At 53.7% G+C, this 20,605-nt stretch overlaps 1 protein-coding gene across 2 annotated transcripts in view; it reads right to left on the reverse strand.

The window, feature by feature from the left end:
• Positions 1 to 939: 939 nt before the first annotated feature.
• Positions 940 to 20,605, reverse strand: part of ARID3B (AT-rich interaction domain 3B) — a 58,492-nt gene continuing 38,826 nt past the window's right edge. The window contains exons 5-9 of one of the 2 annotated variants that reach the window (XM_043555018.1): positions 8,627 to 8,810; positions 7,259 to 7,539; positions 6,902 to 7,156; positions 5,407 to 5,505; positions 940 to 3,509 (exon numbers count right to left, since the gene is read on the reverse strand). In XM_043555018.1, the coding sequence (XP_043410953.1) occupies positions 3,352 to 3,509; positions 5,407 to 5,505; positions 6,902 to 7,156; positions 7,259 to 7,539; positions 8,627 to 8,810 (977 nt within the window). In that variant the 3' untranslated portion in view covers positions 940 to 3,351. Of the gene's footprint in view, positions 3,510 to 5,406; positions 5,506 to 6,901; positions 7,540 to 8,626; positions 8,811 to 20,605 lie in introns of both variants that reach the window. The other variant, XM_043555017.1, reaches the window with a different exon arrangement.

A 20,605-nucleotide genomic window follows, 5' to 3' on the forward strand; every position in this document is an offset into this window, starting at 1 on the left:
CAATTACAAATCCCCAGTGCTTTTCCTCTCTGCCCACTTCTCTTGGTTTCACCAAAACTGGCTTGTAGCCATAGGATGTGCATCATGGTGGAAAAAAAAGTCTGGGCACTCTGGGTCCAGGCCCGAGTTCCAGCGGTGGCATCCCAGAGGTCTCATGTCCAGAATGTCTCCTGACTCCAGATCACACTTCCAGAAAAGCCTCTTTTTAAGCCTAGGTCCTGGTTAAAACGTGTCAGCAGTGCCCTGATGCTCAAAGGATGGCACCCAAATCCCTTAGCCTGGGATCCATCCTGGACCCAGCCATACTTTTCCCCAATTCCTCACCCCTCCAACTCCAGGTCCTGGCCACAATTCCCCAAGGGCAGGTCCTCTGAGGCCGCCAAGTTTCCACAGATCAGTTTCTCTGCCGAGAATGCTTCTCCTCACATCTCCAGTTGGCAACCTCACTCTTCCAGCTGAAAGATCGCCACCTCTGGGAGGCTTTCCAGAGATGCCCCAGTGAGCTGCCCCAGCATCCATCTGCCATCAATGGCCTACTGTCCCAGTCACATTGCATTTCAATTTTTGATTGGATAATTGTGTGTGCCTCCCCAACAAGACCGTGAGCTCCATAAGCACGGGGACCATACTTACTCGGCAGGACCTCAAAAAAAGCCTTGCTAAATGGAGGCAGTCCCCTGGCCCTGTGCCTGCCAGGACACTGATGCGGAACCACTGGAGATGGTCCTGGTGGTCAGGCAATACCTAGCGTTTCCTGCCAAGCCAGAAACAGGCTGAGAGTGAGTACTCTGGAGAATGGATAAGCAGTAAAGGGCAGAAGGTTCAGGAAAACCCAGGGATCCAGAGGAGCGTGTCCTTTCTACTCTCAATGCTCTCACCGCTCCCTCATCCCGATCACTGCCCACTGGGAGGGTCACTGAAAGCATCCGAGAGACCTGCTTGTGTGAAGAGGTAGAGGTTTATTGAAATATAAACATTCGAGAACATGTAAGATAGAAAATAACCACAACATATACAGACACTTGCTGCAAGAGGACGTCTGAGGTATTTATCCACTGCCTAGGCTACCCATGTGCTAGCACATTTTCCTGGTCAGAGTACACAGATGGGGAGGGGAGGGAGGGGTGGGGACGAAGTGGCCCCGGCCCACCGCCTGCCCTGTGGCCTTCAGGACTGCACCTTCAGGGAAAGCTTCTCTTGCCCAGGGCCCCGCTCCTGGGGCGCCTGCTGGCATCCCCGACTCTTGGGCTTCCGGGCTGAGACCCTGCTGTTGTCCTCGAGGGCAGCAAGGGTTTGTTGAGAGGGCAAAGCTGGCTGGGCAAGCTGCCTAGGGAAGGGGAGAGGATCCAATGACCAGAAAGCCACAGTGCACCGTCCCTGTGTCCTCCGGCTAGAAGAGTCCATCCTTCGTGACCAAACCCCTGAGAAAGACACACTGGCCAAATGTTGTGACACTTTCAAGTGGGCCCAGCGCCAGCCAACCGGGCCCTTCCTGGCACCGGATCCCAGACACTCTTCTCTGCCCACCGCCTGCGCTTACCTGGTAGGTAAGGCGGGAAGGCTCCTGAGGCCAGAAGAGGGTCAGACCCCGCTGGGTGGGGCTGTGTGTGTGTGTGTGTGTGTGTGTGTGTGTGTGAGTGAGCAAGTGTGTGGAAGGCTGGGGAGGGAGTGAGAAGATGCGTCCGGCAGAGTGCACCTTACCAGGCTGAGGGAGCTGTTTTGTGCTCCAGCTTTTGATTTCCCTTTCCTTTCACAGACAGGGCCGAATGCTAGCTGTGTGACAGCTCGTGCCAGCGTGGCCTGTCACCACCACAGCCCGATGACGTCACAGTGAGCGGTGTTCTGTGAGCTCTGCAGGGCGGACTCAACCAGAGATGAGCCTGGTGTGACAATCACCCCATCTTCCCAACGTGGGAGCGGCCTGCTCCAGCCCAGGGGCCCAAGGGAGGACGGAGCTCACGGCATCCCCTTATCCCTGGGACGGCTCTACAAGGCCTCTATAAGGCCCAGGGCCTCCCCGGCCTGCCCCTGCCCTGAGGTGGCAATGCTGAGTGAAGGGGAGTCATTCTGTCCCCACCCTGGGGAGCTGGGGGTAGGGGTGTGGGACCAGCCCTGCTCTGGCAGCAAATGGGTCAGGAACCATCTTCAGAACCGTGTGGTTTCTGGACCTGACCTGCATGAGCAAGGGCCTCTCGCTTCACCGCCTCCCTGGCCACCGTGATCCCTGAGTCATCTGCCCTGCCTGCCTCCCCGCCTCGTTACTGGGGTCTTAGCGAAGGGCCGGAGGGGCTGGGGTACCAAAGGTTTGCTCGGCTTTAGGGGTGATCTGCTTTCATTTCTTTGGTGCTACAATAACAACAATAAAAATTAAAAACAAAAAAGTCAGCAAAACACATATAAAAAAGATATCAGAGATGCAAATACTTCCTGAAGAATCAAACATCAACAATTACAAATCTGAGGTATTTCAATGAACCTGACATCAGCAGGTTTGGGGATGTTGGGGCTGAGGTGACCCCATGAGAAGGGAGGGCCCGAGGGACAAGTGGGCTGTTCCTGGGAGAGGTGGCCAAAAGGGCGAGTGAGAGCGTGAGGTTTGGGAGGGCCAGAAAAGGGTCAGTGTGAAAGCGGGTGCCAGGGCCTGCCTGGGCAGCCCCCTGAGGCTCTGCCTCTCCCTCAGCAGGTACCCAGTAAGCTCTGGGGCCTGAGGACTGCCCTCGTGTGCCCTTTCTTGGGACCATTAAAAGAGGGACATGGGGCCCTGAGGATAGCTTCGAGACTTGAATATGAGGGACCCACACCCCTGGAACCAAACATGGTAGGTGAGGTGGGTAGGAGGGCCCCATCCCATGCTCAGCGGAGAAAGGCCATGAAGGCATTGTCTTGGCCCCTAGCAGCCCCAACATGGGAGTTAAAGACTGAAGGGCTGAGCAGGGGAAGAGGCCAGTGACCCCAGGGTCACGGCAGAAAGCAGGGGAAAGGAAATAAATTAAGGGGAAGGGCTCTGGAGGGCCTCCAGCCCTGTGCCGGCTTACAGATTGTCGATACACTGTGCCCGGGACGGGAGGTGGCCTGGGAACCCCGGAGGAAGCTGGCTGCCCACAGACCCCGCCCAGTTCTCCAGCACAATCCCTGATTGGACAACGCTGCCCTGTCCTGCCCCTGCAGCCTTTCCCTGTCCCCAGAGTACAGCAGGACCCGAACGGAGCCCGGACAGACGGACATGTCCAAACTCTCAACATCTGGCCACGTGGTGTTTGACGTGGGCTCCGTGAGATGAGGTAAATTCTGTGCATCAACCTCCTTCACTCTCGACAGGAGAGCGGGGCACGGGGAGCTGGGTCCTGCCCCTCAGAGGGACCAGCTGGTGGAGGGCTCCGCGCTGGGGGTGCCCCGGGACGAGGTAGGACTGGCTGAGCAGTGAGAGCTGCCGCTGCCGCTGCCGCCCATGCTCTGGGCGGCAGACCCTGCGATGAGGTGGACCACGGGCTTCTGGGCAAACAGCACACCTGCGGGGGAGGAGGGGAACGAGCGTGAGCAAAGAGTGTCGGGCAGCTGCACTCTGTTCCCGCTACGGGTGCCCAGCCCTGTATAAGGCTCCGGTCCAGACACCATGCTGGCCGCTGACCAGAGTCCTGAATACCATCCGGCCTCAGGTGCTGACAGGCCGGCCAGGGGGCAGAAAAGTAAACCATGATTTTTGAGGAGATGTAACCAGTGCTCTGTGAGCACTGCTCCCTCCTCCGGGGGCTTGTGGGAACAAAGAGAAGGTGGTGGAAGGCAGGGGCAAGCTGGTCAGGAAAGGCTCGGGGGGAGAGCATGCCTGGGCTATCAGAAAGAGTGGCCAAAGGAAGAGCCAGAGCAGGGAGGTGGCAATGTGTTGGAGGCTGGCATGGCAGGTGAGGCTGCACAGATGGGAAGATGAGGGAAGGGAGGCCTGTGTGCCTCTTAGGAGGCAGGTTTTACCCTGCGTGGGTCGTGAAGGCCCTGGAGCTTTTAGAAAGGGGAGGGACACGATAAGATATGAGTTTTAAAATGCTCTCCATGGGGCTGGGAGGAACAGGGGCGACAGAGGCCCACAAGGAAAGAGGCCCAAACCAGGGCAGCGGGGCTGTGGGGTGGCAGAAAAGGGGAGAGAGCAGAGGAGCGGGGTCTGTCAGCTCTGGTGGTGAGGACAGAGGTGAGGGGCTCTTGGGAACGACTTCCCAGTTCCTGGCCTGTGAGACGTGCACGCCCACCAAGAAAGGGCACAGGTGGGACAAGGGTGATGCAGGTGAGGTCTCGGGTGCCTTCACCTCCCTTCTGACTGCTCCCCATGTTGTGAGGAGGCGTTATCTCCCACTTTCCAGACACTGATCTCGTCCTTCCCTGCTTTCTCCATGGACCCACCCCCAGCCCCCAATCCTCTTAGACCATCAAGCACCACCAGATGGCAAAGGGCACCTAGGCCCTGCCTGTTGTCTCGCCTGGTCTCGAGAGGTCCCCTGTGTCAGGCTGAGACTTCTCAATGTGGCCTCCAAAGCACCAGTCATGTGGTGACCGGCAAGGTGATGTGGCATCGCTGCTTCTCTGTAGGCTGCTTCCAGGAACTCCGTCCCTTCCCTGGCGCAACCCTGATGCTGGCAGCTGGTGGCCGGCAGAGCCAGAGCGTGAGGCCTGCAGGGTGGTGCCGCCAGAACAGGAGCACCAGTTTGATGGAAGGTGTACCTTTAAAGCCCCTCCTCTGGACCCCTCGGGCTCTCTGGCCCCCGCTCAGCAAGCCGTGCTTACTAGTAAGACTTGGTGGGGCTTGTTCCCAAACTCACCCCTAAACCAAAGAAATGGGAGCGGGAAAAGGACTGGTTTCCAGCAATTGAAAAGACTTGGTAGAGATGCTAACCCAACCAGCCAACAAACTGCTGCCCAAGTAGACTGAGACGAATAATTTTAAAGGACTGGGTGGAATCGTAAAAACAGGCGGATTTCTGCTGCACTCAGATTCCTTTGCCTGCGTGTCACTCCTTGGTCCATTTTAAAGAAAGGGAATGACAGGCAATGTCTAGGGAGAGTGGAGCTGAACCATTCCAAGGAGCCCTGTGCGCCACAGGTCCATGACGGCAAACGCGATGTTTAAGGCATGGGCACGGACGGGATTGTGATGCTTCGCGTTTAAGTTATGGGTGCAATTAGCGACTCAACCGTTGGTCCAAAAGGGTTAGATGAAGGGTCTCCACCATTCTGTTGAAGGTGGGGGGGGATCTGTCATCCTGCTGGCAATCCTCAGCCTCTCCCAGTCTGGAAAAACCACTTAACCTTTGGAACCTCGAGACTACATACAAGAGAGCCACCCCTGGGAAGCTGTTCAGATGGGAGGGTGACAGGAGGGGCCCTGGCTGTGGGCCTCCCTCGGGGCTCCCAGAGCCTCACCTGCGTAGGTGGTGCCATCGATGTCCACGGACATGTTGATGCTCCCGATGCTGCCTGTGGCCAGGTTCAGCGCTGCGGCCGAGGCCTCTGTTCTGTCTTCTGCTAGGGACAAGGGAGACAGCGGGCCTGATTAGGACTTCCAACACTGCAGTGTCCTCTCTGAGGCTCTCCCACTCTCCCGGACTGACCAGAGCAGGTGAGGCCTCCCACTGTTCTAGAAAGTATCTGGATAACCTTCCCCTGAGCGTAAGGTCAGGCAGCAGGAGAACCCAGGCTTGCCAAGGTCCTATCACTGGCTTTCTCTATTCCCTGCTTAGCCACTCACTTCCCCCATTCCCTCTGTGATCCACGAAAGGGATCACAGGCTGCAAAGACTGACCTTGGCTCACAGCTGTGCACTGCCACTTTCAGTGTTTCAGCAAATGCTAACTAAGCATCCACTATCCATCAGGCTGGGGAACCAGAGACCAGCAAGCCCCAGTCCCTGCCTCTGAGGACTTGCCCTTAACCTCTTCTTGCCCTTAACTGGGCTGGGTGGTCCTCAGGTAGAGGGTCTACCTGCACAGCATGTGGCCCGGCACGTGGCACCCATCTCCACCTGACCACCTGGGGTCTGTAGAGAACTGTAGGCTCTGGCTCTGCCTGGTTCACCCTACACTCTGCCCTTTCATCACGCAACCAAGTACTTCTTCCAGGTGAGCTGCTTTGCTATTAGTGTCTGGCTTGTGCAGGTAACAGAGCAGAGCCCTGCTGTCTGGGCTGTCGCCCCCAGCGTCCTGCTCCTCACCTGGGGACAGTGGGGCAGGGAGTGCTGCCCTCGAATGCACACAGCTCCCTTCACACCTGACTTCCCACTACATGCTGGCTGAAGTTTGTTCTGAGACAGAATCGGGGCAAGAATGGCCAAGAAAATGTGGGGGGTGGGGGGAGAGGAGAAAGGAACAAGGGGCATGGAGTGTGTGATTCAGGAGTCCAGAAGGTAGGGCACCTGAAAAATGAGGAAGGGAAGGGAAAGATGTCAATTATGCTGCCAAACTGGTATTTCCTCTTTCCTCTGTAAGGGTCACAGGCAGCCTGGCCCCTCCCGGAGGCTCCTGGAGGCTCAGAATGGAGATGCCATCTTCCGCCCAGATCTACATCCGGGGAGGTACCAGGGTGAAGGCTGAGCCCTTTAATTTAGACAGATCAAAAGGCTGGCGAGGAAGAGAAACACAGCAGCTGTGCCCGAAGGTCTCTGGCTCCTCCCCCTTGAACAAATGCTTTTCTTTTCTGACAGAGAACAGGGCACTGCCTGCAGCAGTTTTTAGTCAGCTTGGTGAAGGTAAAGCCCCGTGTGGCTTTCTGGCTTTGAGACCCTTCCGGGTACCCGGAGGGCAGAACCCGGAGGGGGCCCCACCCCAGTCCTGGGGCGTGGTGGGCCCGAGTGGAGGAGCCGGGAGGAGGGCCCTCAGCAGGAGGGCAGGGAGTGGAGAGTGGAGTCGGAGGAGGCGCTCACCCCTGCCGTTGATCCTGATCTTCATGGGCAGCTGGCGTGCCATGCTCAACAGGCTGCGCTGGAAGGCCTGCTGCACCAGGCGCTGCTCCTCCTCCGACAGCCGGGAGGCCTTCTTCTCCGGGGGCTCCCCTGACTCCAGCCGCTCCCGCAGCTGCTCCAGCGCGGCCGTCCGGGGCCCGGCCTGCTGGCCTGCCAAGGTCACGGGCACAGCCAGGCGGTTTGGCACAGGCACCGTCGTCACTGGGACTCCATCACCTGGCAAAGGCACCAGAGCTGCACAGACCTCGCACCTGACGACGGGCTCTCCCACTCCCTCCCTGCCCCCCTCCTCCCGCCCCCTCCCTGGCCCCTGCAGACCTTTCCTGAGAGTGGTTGCTGGGGATATCCGAGGGCTGCTGGCATTGGCGCCACTGCTGGAGCCCAGCCCGAGGATGGGGAAGCGGATCTTGGGTGGGGAGAGCAGGGCGGGGCCCCCGGCGGTGGCAGCAGTGGCAGCAGCAGGCGAGTAGCCAAAGAGGGAGGAGCTGTAGCTGGGCCGCCGGCCCTCCCGCCGGTTGCCGTCGATGGCTGCCTGGAGCTCGGCCGGGGAGCTCAAGGCTTTTTTCTCACACTCGTAGGCATAGAGATACTTCATGTACCTGGAGGAGAGGAAGCAAGCGAGGAGAATAATCCAAAACGGCTCCAGACGCTGCCCAGTGAAAGTTTCTGGGTCTCTGTGGGGCAGGCCTCTAGGACACAGGGTCACTTGGCAGAAGAGAAAGGTCCAGGGCCCGCCAGCTGCTACTCAACCCTGTCCTGATCTCTGATCCACTCAGAGGCACCATTCTTTCAGGGAAATAAAGCACATCTCCACTCATGTTTCATGTGTGTTTTGGTGCTGTGTTAGTACCCTGGGAGAAAGGTTTTGCAATGTCTTCCTGGCTCCTGGGACGTCCTAACCATTCTGAGTCATGCTGCTCGGATAGGAGTGATTTGTCCCACTGTGCGTGGACCCAGAAGTGCTGTCCATCCTTGCATCAGATGTCCCAAGAGCCTCAAGAGAATGACCGCTGTACTGGTTACAGTGCTGTCCCCGACTCCTGCTGGAAGAGTTCCAAAGATAAAGCCCTCCCACTTCTCAACAAGGCTATGACGTACTGACTCACAGATGCTCATTCCATATTCTTTAGAGAGCAACATCCAGCATGCTCCAAAGAATCGATGCCCCTCAGGCTACTCTTGGTTCCCCTGCGCCTGTCACCCTTGGAATCAGTTCACATGGTTGCAAAAACGGGTCCCACATCCCGGTCCTCTGTGGCCGGGCGTGCAGAATGTCAGGCAGGAAGGGCTAAGGCTTAGGCTGGGGGTGTGTGGGGGAGACGATGTCCTGGAAGGAGTGGATGCAGGGCCAGAAGCCCAGGGGTGAATCTCAGCTCAACTGTGATCTCTGAGACTCAGTTTTTGTTTTCGGAAAAATGGCATAACACCTACTTCACGGAGTTAATGGTGAGGCCCGAAAGAAAGAGAATGGCAAAGTAGCCTAGGAACATTCTTGGGAAATGGTGGCTCTCATCCTTACTTAGGTCTAGAGAGGGACGCCTCTCAGAAAGCTCCTGGCTGCGTTGGGAATTCCTCTCATCTTGCTCACTGTACAGTGGAATTTCCTTCCTTCCTTCCTCTCCTCTAGGTTAAAACATCCCTGTTCTCCAGCCTCAGCTTCCTTTCCCTAGGGCCCTGGCCACTCACTGGGTCCTCAGGGTAAAGGCGGCGCTGGTGATCGATGTGGGCAGGTTCAGGCCTTTGGTGATCTCCCGCCAGATTTTTTTGTTGATGATCTCCACCAGGCCCCCCTTCTCCGTCACCAGCTTATACAGCATATATAGGTCCAGGATCTGCTTGGCCATGATGGGGATTCGGTTGATGGGAGTCCCTGTGATTGTCCAAATAGAGAAACAGAGAGTTGTGTTATCAAGCAGAGAAAGAAGACATATCCATGTGCCCACCTTTTGCTGAGTTAGAAATATGTTCACGAATCTGCTTTAATCTGACTCCAACTCCCAAAGCTGGAAGCTATCAGACAGACTAGCTGCCAGTTCTCCTTGGGATGAGCAGACAGGTCCATCTCACAGGCTTTGTGGTCTTGCTTAAGACATTAGTCTTTCTGGGTATGTTTTCCCTTTATTTTTATTTATTTGGCTACCAAGATGAGTCCAGATTTTTTCCTAATGATGTGGCCACTCACATTCCTCTCGAGCCTTCAGAAGCCACTCGGCTGTCCCACCACCCACCTGCACAGCTCCCTGGGTGTCTCTTTTGTAGCTCTACATGCACTTTATAACAGTGTTTTCATTTGCATACTGCCGGCTTCCCCCTCTCCTGTGGCAGGATGGAGAAATGTTTTCTCTCCTGTGTCCCCACCAAGTCAAAGGAGCCGCTGGACACACAAGTCTCCAGGGGGATAAAAAGCCACTCAATGGTTCTCTCCCCAGTAATCACTCCACCCCCTCCCTGGCCTCTGCAAGAGGGAGGGTCAGAGCAGCTTCCGCCACTGGCCCCGAAGGGAAGTGAGAGGAGCCAGGGACTTGATTAGGAAACCTGGCACCAGGCAGGAAGGCCCACTAATGAGCACCAGGGGACGGCAGGGAGGGCGGGGCTGGGGTCCTTTCACAGGCGGCTGGGATGCTCGTCAGGAGGCGTGATGGATGACTGTCATTTGGCAGCCTCAGGATTAATGATCTGGAGGTCAGAGGGGAGAATTCCGCAGGGAAGGGTCACCGTCCAGGGCAGGGTATGAGACTTGTTGCCTTTTGATGGCAAACTCCTTTTACTGTACACAGGCTGCTCTCCTCTGCCTTGGCCCCCTCCCACTGCCCCAGTCTTGCTGAGGTCTCACTGCCTGCCTGGTGGACGGTGAGCCAGCTTGATTTTCGAGAAGTGCTGTTTATTTCAGCTCTTCCTGCTTCTTTCCCCTCAAGGAATGCCATTTTCTTCCTAGCCCTGAAACACTGGCCTCATCAACTCTTTTACAGGATAATGCAAGCTAGAGGCACGAAGAGCAAACAGCCTGAGCATGAACATGTATGTGGAGCTGGATGGCAGCACCAGGCCTCTTTTCTAAGTGTGGGGAGGGGGCAGGAGGTCTGGAAGAACTTTTGTCTTGATCAGCTGGTCCTTAGAGGGTCAAAACAAAGGGGTCATAGTGTTAGATCCAAAGATTCACAGGTAAAATATGCAGAGGACTGTGGGGACACTGCCAAGACACATAGTTTGTGTTGGTTCACTTTTTCTCCCTGTGTTCTGGACAGTGAACCTGATTCCGGACGTAAACACGAGAGCCTGGTATGGCAGAACTGGTCTCCTGGAAGGACAGGGCTAAGGTCCACGTCCTTCGGGAGGCCTGTCTGCCGAAGCACACTCATGGCCAGGCGAGTTCACACCCTCATGGCATCGCCCAGACTCTGGAAGGACCACTCCCAAGCCCCCCTCGCATTTGCAGAAGCTTCCTGGACATCTTCACAGTGACCCGTTCCCTTCCAAGTCAGAATGTTCACACTGAGCTTACCCTTATCCCCAAGCCAGCCCGTCCTCTCCCATCACTTCCTTTTCCTTCCAGCACCACCATCATCCTCTGAGGTCTTGGGCAGCACCGGCTCCTCTTCTCTCCCCTATCACCCCCCTTGAGGTTGTTAGGAGGCTCCACTGATCCTTCCTTAGAGGCACTTCTCAAACGTATCTGCCTTCCCAGCCCACGGCGGCCTCTTTACCCATGCGCTCACCCTGAGCACGGCTGCCACCACGGCCCTGGCATCCTTGTTCAACACCTACAGACTCTTATGTCTGCCCATCCCGCCCCACAAGCCCAGTCTCATCACCTGGGGCCCCAACACCCCTTAAAAGGTTACCTACAAAGTATTTCAAGCATCCCAACAACTCACTCTCACTCAGTAGCTGGGTCCCCTCATGACACTGCCCAAACCAGGCCCATTTCTCCTCCATGGTTTGTTTGGTGCTCTCCCTCATCAAGCCTAACATGACCTGCCTCTGCTTAAGTCCTCTCCATAGTGGCCTTCAGGAAGAATCTTCTAGCTATCCTAGTTCACAGGGATTTCTTCTCTCTCCAAATTCCTGTTATGACGCCTACAAGTTCAGCGATACTTAGTCTCTGATCATTTTACGTATGTTCACTGGGTAGCCCAGGACGACTGTCAGCTCTGTGAAGGCAGAGACTGTTTCTCCTTCACCATCTCTTAAAGTTATAGTGTGTAATAAGTTAAACTACTGTGCAGGTTGGAAAAAAAAAATGCTCCTCAGAGTCATAGCTACTAGCTCTGGGTTACCCAACTTGGAATCTCAGATGCATTTCCGTAATGCTTGCAGTGTGCCCGCCAGACCCGTCACCAGCATCAAGTCAGGTGTCTGAGGCTGACAACCCTGAACAGAAGTCACTGTCTCCTCTCAGGTCCCAGCGGGCTCATTAGGGTCACGACCCTTAGTAAACAAACTGGGGGAATGGAAGCCCAGGGTTGTTAAGGTCTTTGCGTCCAGGTCCCACGAAAAGTGGACAGGCAGCAGAAGGATGGATGGAGAGTTGGGGGGGGGGTGGTTTTGAGAAGGTAAAGAGACCATGAACATGCTCAGTGGGGTCAAAGAGAAGGGGCAGCATGTGTTAAAGAGTGGAGGGCAGCCAGGTCTGGGCCATACACAGACGGGTGCGGCTGAGTGTGTAACCAACCACGAGGCAGGGCTTGCCCAGCTGATGGGAGTGCTGTCCTCCAACCGTCACAGATGGGAGCTACGTATCTGGTTTTCGAAATCCATTTGCAAATGGCCTTCATAATTTACACGATTTTCATTACAATCTCCCATGCTGGTAAATCTTCAAACGTAAACAGTGTATTGTACTTTTGGACACGGTCATTTATGGAGGCAAGCCAGGAAAATGGAAAGTGACCAAGCTGTTTATACTGATTTTGTTTGGAGATGAGGTGTAGCTATGAACCATGAAAGGTTCTCAGGTGTAGCTCACACGGCCTCTGGAGGCTATTCCCTAGTCATCACTGGACTGTCTAGCCATTTGACATGGCTTCTTTGAGAGACAACAACATTACAGATGTAGAAATTTCATGAAAAGTTAGCGTTTTGATAGTCACACAGAATGTGACTGCATGAGGCTGAGAACTGCTCAGGGCAGGGGAAACAGAGGTAGGTATAGGAGCTGAGGCGACAAGAAAGGGGCACAGTGGCATGTGAAGTCATAGGCCGTAAATCTAACCAAAAAGTGACCTCGTCCCAGCACCCCTGGGGAGAAAGCACAGGTCTGGGATACAGCTGGCACGCTGGTGCAGAGACGAGTGGGTAAGGGGGCAGGGTGCTATCTTCCCAGAGTCTGGCCCTTGGTGAAACTGCTGAAAATAGTTCCCAGGGTAGGAGGCACCCCGATACTGTCAGAAACAAAGCTGAGACTATTCTGAGTGCTAGCTGTAGAGGACGGTACGGTTTTCTCACACTGTCCAGACAATCCATACACAAAACCTGCGCTGGCTTCAAGACAAACGACAGAAACAGGACCCTCAGACTGGTCTGTCTCTGCAGGCTGCCCTGTGCTTAACGGACCCGGCAGGCATCTCCCTTGCCTCAAGGAGACTCAGCTATGAAGAGAGATGGGGGAAGGCTGTGTAGTGGAGTTTACCTTCTGAACAAGAAAGAGGACCAATATATCATACTGGGGAGTGGGGATGAGGGACTGACATACTCGGGTCTCAGTGTCTCCATCTGTGAAATAAGGAATTTGGGCTAGATGCCTTTCAGTCCTATGAGTCTATGAATAAAAACTGAAAACAAAAATGGATAGTTGTGATTATTGCCGAAGGGAGGGTGAGTTGGTTTTAGGAGCTTGCCTGAATTATGGAATAATGTTGCCAAGTGACTTTAGGTGGATGGTTTAGGAACTTGTCCTATGGAGGCCCCTGTGTGGCTAAGGACCACAGCCATACGCTCTTCCTCCAGCCTTGCAGGGAAGAGGGGTGTCTCTGGCTTGCTCTCTGGGCTGGATTATATCTTCCTCTAAGGAGGCTCTTCACCTGGAAGGTAACAGATCTCTGTCCACAATAAGAGCAAAAACAACCTGCAGAGAACCAGGAAGGAGGCAAACGGCCTTTGCAAGAGCGCTTCGTGGGTCACTAGCGTTGGCCCTGCAGGAGGCTGAATCTCCACCCCCATCGGGCCTCCCAGAGGGGGCGTGAGCACCTGATGGGGAAGCCTGTGTACTGTCAGTCACTGCTATCAAAGCAGGAGCTAGGATTGAGGGTAATTAATCATGCTCCCTCTGACAGGAATCCAGGGCCTTATCTGTACCCCAAGAAATGCCGCTGGTCTCCAGTTCCCTCCTCAATAAAGGAGACTGACAGTTCCAACAAAGAGGGCCCTTATCAGATTTCAGCCAGGGAGCCTGAGGCAGCCCAAGGGACTACGCAGAAAAGGCTTTTATGAGGGCCAGGGACCCAGAGAGGCTGTGGGGCTCCCGGGGCTTTAACCCTTGGGTGGTGGGAACGCCGCTGGGGCACGGCACTAGCAAGGCCAAAGCTGTCATTGGGAACTTCCAGACACATGGAGTCAAAGAAAAGCTGCTCCCTGGTACTTCGCTCTCCTTCCTGCCACTCAAGACTGCGGAGATAGGGGGAAGGGGTAGGGGTGAGGGCGGAGGGAGGAGATGGCCTCCTTGGGCTCTGGAGACAAAGATGGGAGGTGGCACATCCACCCCACCACAGAAAATGGGCCTGTTCCAACGAAGACGAGACGCAGTCAGGGGCGGGGACCCCAGACAGTCACATGGCTGCCTTCCCGCCCGCTGATCAGGGGTGAGGGCCCAGGACCCAGGACGTGGCCCTGCCAAGGACCCTCGCTGTTTTTTCCTGGCTTTGAAAATGATCATTAATCATTTCCACTGCCTGTCAAGAGAGCCGGGCGGTCGACTGGAGAGCCTAAAAGTATTAAGGCCCGTGTTAAGCGGGGAGTGTGCATGGGCAGACAGACAGGCTTCCTGCCCATTCCTCTGCATATTCGTTCCTTCTCTGGTCCTGCCGCCCAGGAACAGGCAAAGAAACGACGGGTGATTTTTCTCCCGACTTGTTTATGTAGAAAATACCTCAGGCCAGGAGACGGGGCAGCCATGTCTGGCAGCGTTCGGTGCAGCGTGTGGCTGACTGTCCCACATAACAGAGCAGAGGCAAGATGCTCAAGCGTCCCAGTACTGGACTGACAGGTATCTTTAAGCTCTACTTCTGGTTTCCCACCGAGTGGGTCCAGCAGACACACACCACAGTGCACTCATCTTACTACACAGCTCACTGGATTTCTGCTTCCATGTACACCCCTGTAACCACTTCTCAGATCTAAATACAGAACATTTCCAGCACCCCAGAAAATTCTCATGCCCCTTCCCAATCAATACTCATTCCCCACCTCTTCTCTCCCAGGAGGTAGCCATCACCCTGACGTGTGTCACCACCACAGGTGATAGGCTTGAACTTCACATACGTGTAATCATGTAGTATCTACCCTTGTGTGTCTGGCTTCTTTTGCTCAACATTAGGCCTATGAGATCCCTCCAGTGCGTACAGCAGTTCGTTCCTTTTTATTGCTGCGCACTATTCCACTATGTGACTATGGCACCATTTATCTGTCCATTCTACTGCTGATGGACATTGGGGTTCTTTCCAGTGTTTGGCTCTAACGAATGGTACTGCTCTGAATATTCTTGAGATGTCTTTCAGTGAACACAGCATTCATTTCTTTGGGAATACACCTACGAGTGGAATTACTGAATTACTGAATGACAGGGTTTGGCATATGCTCAGCTACAGTAAACACTACCAAATAAATTTCCAGAGTGGTTATGCCCATTTATATTGCCAGAAGCAATGCATGGGAGTACTGGAGGGACCATAACCTGAGAGGTTAAATGTTAAACTCCTCAACTTAAAAAAAAAAAAAAAAAAAGTTTATTTATTTTAAGAGAGAGTATGCATGTGGGAGCAGGGGAGGGCCAAGGGGGCAGGGACAGGGAGAAAGGGAGAGACAGAGAAAGAGAGAGAAAGAGAGAGAGAGAGAGAGAGAGAGAGAGAGAGAGAGAGAAAGGGAGAGAATGAGAGAGAGAGAGAGAGAGAGGGAGAGAGAGGGAGAGAGGGAGAGAGAATCCCAAGCAGGCTCCACAAGCTATATCAGTGCAGAGCCTGACTCAGGGCTCGAACTCGCAAGCCGTGAGATCATGACCTGGGGCCAAAATCAAGACTCAGGATGCTTAACCGACTGAGCCACCCAGGTGCCCCAAACTCCTCACCCTTTTTGATACTCTAGCTCAGACTAATTGCTTTAGGTGAAGTTCAATGTGCAATGCTGTGTTCTATTATGGCTTGTAAGGTCAGGGCCGTGCTGTCTCCTTCCTTAAAAACTATGTTCAGGGGCGCCTGGGTGGCTCAGTCGGTTGGGCGTCCGACTTTGGCTCAGGTCATGATCTCACAGTCCGTGAGTTCAAGCCCCGCATCGGGCTCTGTGCTGACGGCTCAGAGCCTGGAACCTGTTTCGGATTCTGTGTCTCCCTCTCTCTCTCACTCTCCGCCCCACCCCCCCCTCATGCTCTGTCTCTCTCTGTCTCAAAAGCAAATAAACGTAAAAAAAAAAATTAAAAAAAAAAAACAACTATGTTCAGAGAAGTTGGTCAAGGAGTTAGAAGGAGGTGGATCATCATGTCTTCTCTGCTTTCTCTGACTGCTGCTGACCAACAGACCTAGCTGGTGTCTCCAGGAGAGGGGGTGGAAAGTTGGCTGGGGAAAGGTACAAGAACTCAAGGACCTTTTGGCCTAGGCAGTTCATGACTGTCTTCTATTGCCAAACCATGCCACTGGCTTCTGAATACTCAGTAGATCTTCTCACCATGTAAGTGGACCAAATCCTTGCTTTAGACTATTCCTACACCAATCCTTGAATGAGGTACTAAATATTAGCTCACTTGGAACAAAGAAGGGCAAACTATCAACTCAGTTTTACCAAGTGCTAAAGTATAAGTAAAAGATCTGGAGGGGAAGAGGCTGAACTGAATGACAAAATTGGGCTCTTCAAATTAATCATGCCTTCCAAAAACCAGGATCCCTTCCTATTATTAGGGATAACTGAGTAGATATAGGATATTAAATGACTATTTTAAATGGAAAAGAAGGGGGAAAAAAACCCAGTATATTAATAGTTGGAACACCTGGGGAGAGAAAAAGATTTGGCTTCAAACAAAGGCCAATCATGAGACAAATATTTGCATTTTAGACTTTCATTTGGTGCTAAAGTTAGAAAACGAAGCCCCAAAGCCTATTTCATCTGACAGAGACACGTATTTTAGTCTATCAGGAAGAGTGTCCATGGCATAGACCATTTACTGCAAGTTACAAAGAATATATGAGAAACTGCTTCCACCAAAAGGCAGAGCGATATATGTCATGAACATTTCCTTGCCTGAGATGGATAGATAAGCACACAACAGAAGGAAAAACACTCAAATCGCACTTTGAGGCAGACCAAGCCCTTTTCCCACAGTAAATTCTTTGTATATACACATCAAAAACAGATTCAACAATCCATCTGGGAAAACCAAGGTCAGTTTGCAGCCTTGAACAGAACTAGTGGGGGGAGGAGGGCAGTTCTCCGGGTGAGGGCTTGACAAAGCTCGTCCTCTATGTGACTAAGCAGCTCATTTACCTGGTGTGCCTGGCTAGGGCAGGGAGAGCAGAGCCTTGTTCGGGGGTGCTCTGGGTGCGTATAAGATGCGTTAGAGCTTCCCTCTCCCGTGCCCCCCACCCCCCCATCCTGCCTTGACAGATGGCAGCCTCTGTGCTACTGTGAATCGTCACATCTGCCCTTCCCTGAGAGGCGGGCCTTACCCTGAGATGAAGACCTCTCTCATGCGAACAGTCCTACCCCCGTGTTAATCAGCTAGATGCTGTCAGACCCTACCACACACTGGCCCGTGGAGGCAGACCAGCATTCTCTGTGGGGCTTCAGAAGGCTGAAAGCAAGACAAAGCCTGCCCACTGCCTGAACAGGAAGCGACGGAGCTGCTGGCACAAGGGGCTGTTTCTCAAAGGCGCTGCAGGAGAGGGAAAGAGCACTGGCCTGGAGTTGGGGGACAAGTGCTAAGTCGGCTCTGTGACCTTAGGCAAGTCACTTAACCTGGTAACCTTTGCTCTCGCTACCCCTCAGAGCTAGAGCTGTGCGGAGCGGCAGATAAGAAAATGGGTTGAAAGGGGTTTATAAAACACATGGGATAATAAAAATAACAGCAAAATCCTCTTTCTCCTCTTTGATGACATATTTCTTTCTGTTTCACTACCTAGGGAACAAGCTTTTCTTCCTCACTGTCAGAGAATGGAACTGTTTATAAGCCCTTGCTTATCAGACTTCCAAATTAGTCCCCTCCAGCCTACCTAGACTTCCCCCTGGAAAATCTAACACGGAATGAGATCTCAGAAACCATCCATAGTCAGTTCAATTAGCCAGAGAATTTTACTTACAATGATTTGGCTTTATTTTTTGCAAAGAAATGCGTGTGTATTTTCTACACAGACTTGCGCGTGTGTGTGCACGCAGCAAAAGGTAATAAGCAAGAAGGGGCATCAGAACTCTGAAATCTAACCCGTCTTTCCAGAGAGACATGGGTGGGGGCCAAGATCAAAAGCAACTTGTTTAATTCAATTTGGCTTGGGCATGGAAAGGGGAGAAGTACTTGTTTTGGGGGGGTCCTCGGTATAGTTTTCATTTTTAAATACTTTTAAAGAAAAATTTAACATTTATTTCTTTTTGAGAGACAGAGAGAGACAGAGCGTGAGCAGGGGAGAGACAGAGAGAGAGGGAGACATTGAATCCAAAGCAGGCTCCAGGCTCCGAGCTGCCAGCACAGAGCCCGACACGGGGCTCATACTATGGACAGCAAAATCATGACCTGAGCCAAAGACGGACGCTTAACCAACTGAGCCACCCAGGCACCCCCTCAGTATTGTTTTTACACAACTGTTTCGACAGAAAATTGCTATCTTTTTGGTCAGTGAGGGTGACCTGTTGTTGGTAGTGCAAAAGACACAATCATGGACATGATACAAAACACAGAACTTGGAAGAAGCTTCCAGATTAACTCGAATTGAACCCTCACATTTTACACATAAGGAATCTGTGGCCCCCAGAAGGAGAATGCTTTGCTCCCGATCATGGAGATGGGTGGGGCGCGAGCCTGGACCCGCACGCCGTCTACAGCTCTTTCCCCTGCCATGTGCCTGCCTACAGGGCCGCAGCGGCTGTTTCCCAAGGCAGGCAGGAGACAGCCCGACAACGCGGAGCTGCCTCGGCCTCTTCTCAGGCTCCTTCTGGGGCAGCTTGTTCTGCTGGTGGGGGAGGGGACCATCGGCCCAGAAACCAAGGTGCCCGGAGCTGAAAGGCCCATCTGTGGCAGTCAATTCACCCGAACACGTTAACAAGCGAAGGAGACGCTGCACAAAGCAGCAGTTACGGCCTGGCCCCTCTGCCGCTGGACAGCCGTTTATCACCTGCAGCTGCACTCGCTGGGCAGCCTGCTGGGCGCTGCCTCCCTTGCAGCCCTGTCTGCTTCGCCTGCGGTGCGGCCTGCCGTGTCAAAGCTGCCCGGCCCCACTCACGGTCCAGGTGGGAGTCACTAAGCCTTTCAAACCCAGGCCATCTTCAGCGGCTCCTGTGAAATCTATGTTTGTCCTTCCCCTTAGCCCTGGAGGAGGAGTCGCTGCCCTGCTGCCGGGATCTCTGAGGCTTTTTCTCCGACCCAGCTAACGATACCTGGCTCCTGAGTGCCCCAGACACTCCGATTTGGGAGTGACGAAACCAGTCACAAATGTCTAAGGGCCCTTGGTCTCACCACCGTGTGAAGAGGGAAGACGGCAAGCGTCACATGAGTAAAACTGTGATCTGCTCCGAGCCCTCTTGGGCCACACAATCTAGTTTACAGCCTTAGATGCTAGTTTTCCAGAGAGGAGACCACTGTGAGTTTAAAGGGAACAACCTCCATAATGTCTCTGTGCCTCATTCTCCCCTCTCTGCCCCCATCACCCCTGCTTGCCACACACGGCAAGCTTCCTGAAGGCCCAGCTCTGGTGACGCGCCCCACGTTTTATGTCCACGGACTAAAGTGTTAACTTCTCGGCCAGCCACGGCTCTTCACAATCTGGTGCCAGTTGACTCACCCAGGCCACAGACAATGAAGGATTCTTCCAGCTGTGCCTGGCCCACGGGTGCCACCACGCTTCTGCCTCCACCTGTGTGGGTCTTCCACCTGTTACCTCCAATCCGGTGGAGGTGCAGAGGCCTCCCCTGTACCCCAGCCCAGAACAGGGGCCCGGCACGCACTCTTCTGGCACTTGGCCACAGGAGGGGCGCCTGTGATATTGCCTGGCACAGGCCCCCACCACCCTCAGGTAGGGCTACCTGAGTGGAGGGAAGATGATTTCCATAAAGAATTTCTCTGTGAAGGCAATTTTAGAACTTCACCCTCTTTCCCATCCTTCTAGCAGTGGTTCTCAATGGGGAAGGCGTGGTTTTCTTCCCCAGGGGACATTTACAATATCTAGAAATATTTTTGGTTATCATGACTTGGGGGGGGGGTGCCCCTATAGCAAAGGGCTGTCCAGTCCCCAAAGTAAATATGCTGAGGCTGAGAAACCTTGTATTTGGGTGACTAATAAATTGCAACATGGACTCCACTGTTTCCTTTCTACGGGTGATGCCAGCAAACAGTGAAATACCTAACGTAAGTGGTGAGGACAGAAAAAGATTTGCCCAGGGGCGCCTGGGTGGCTCAGTCGGTTAAGCGCCCGACTTCAGCTCAGGTCATGATCTCCCCGACTGTGAGAGCCTGCGTCGGGCTCTGTGCGACAGCTTGGAGCCTGGAGCCTGGAGCCTGCTCCGGATTCTGTGTCTCCCTGCTCCTTCCGCACTCATGCTCTGTCTGTTTCCCTCTCTCTCTCTCTCTCTCAAAAAATACACTTTAAAAAAAAAAGAAAGATGGGGCGCCTGGGTGGCGCAGTCGGTTAAGCGTCTGACTTTAGCCAGGTCACGATCTCGCGGTCCGTGAGTTCGAGCCCCGCGTCAGGCTCTGGGCTGATGGCTCAGAGCCTGGAGCCTGTTTCCGATTCTGTGTCTCCCTTTCTCTCTGCCCCTCCCCCGTTCATGCTCTGTCTCTCTCTGTCCCAAAAAAAATAAATAAACGTTGGGAAAAAAAAAAAAAAAAAAAAGAAAGAAAGAAGAAAAAGATTTGCCCAGCCTGAATAACCATAAACTGACACGATCAAAGGGAGTCACTCACTCCTGCTTCAGGGTCCCTGAGAAATATCCTAGATGGCAGTGTGGCAGTCCCCTGTTTCAGGGTCCCTGAGAAATATCCTAGATGACAGTGTGGCAGTCCCCAGCTGCCACAGCATGGCAGGCTTCTCGGCACACGCTGCTTTCTACTGCTGACTTCAGATTATAGGGCGGCTACCCAGAGCGGGGCAGCTCAGCCTTCCTGCGTGGGGCCAGCTAAGTGCGGAAAACCTGAGTTAGGACTGCTTGCACGGCAAACACATCTTGAGCACCTCCCTGTCTGGTCCTGTATGAGCACCGGGGACACAAAGAAATGATAAAGTGGCTGTCCTCAAGGAGCTCCTAGTCTACTGGGGACACAGA

This window comes from Prionailurus bengalensis, chromosome B3 (genome assembly GCF_016509475.1).
Source record: "Prionailurus bengalensis isolate Pbe53 chromosome B3, Fcat_Pben_1.1_paternal_pri, whole genome shotgun sequence".
Taxonomy (NCBI): Eukaryota; Metazoa; Chordata; class Mammalia; order Carnivora; family Felidae; genus Prionailurus; species Prionailurus bengalensis.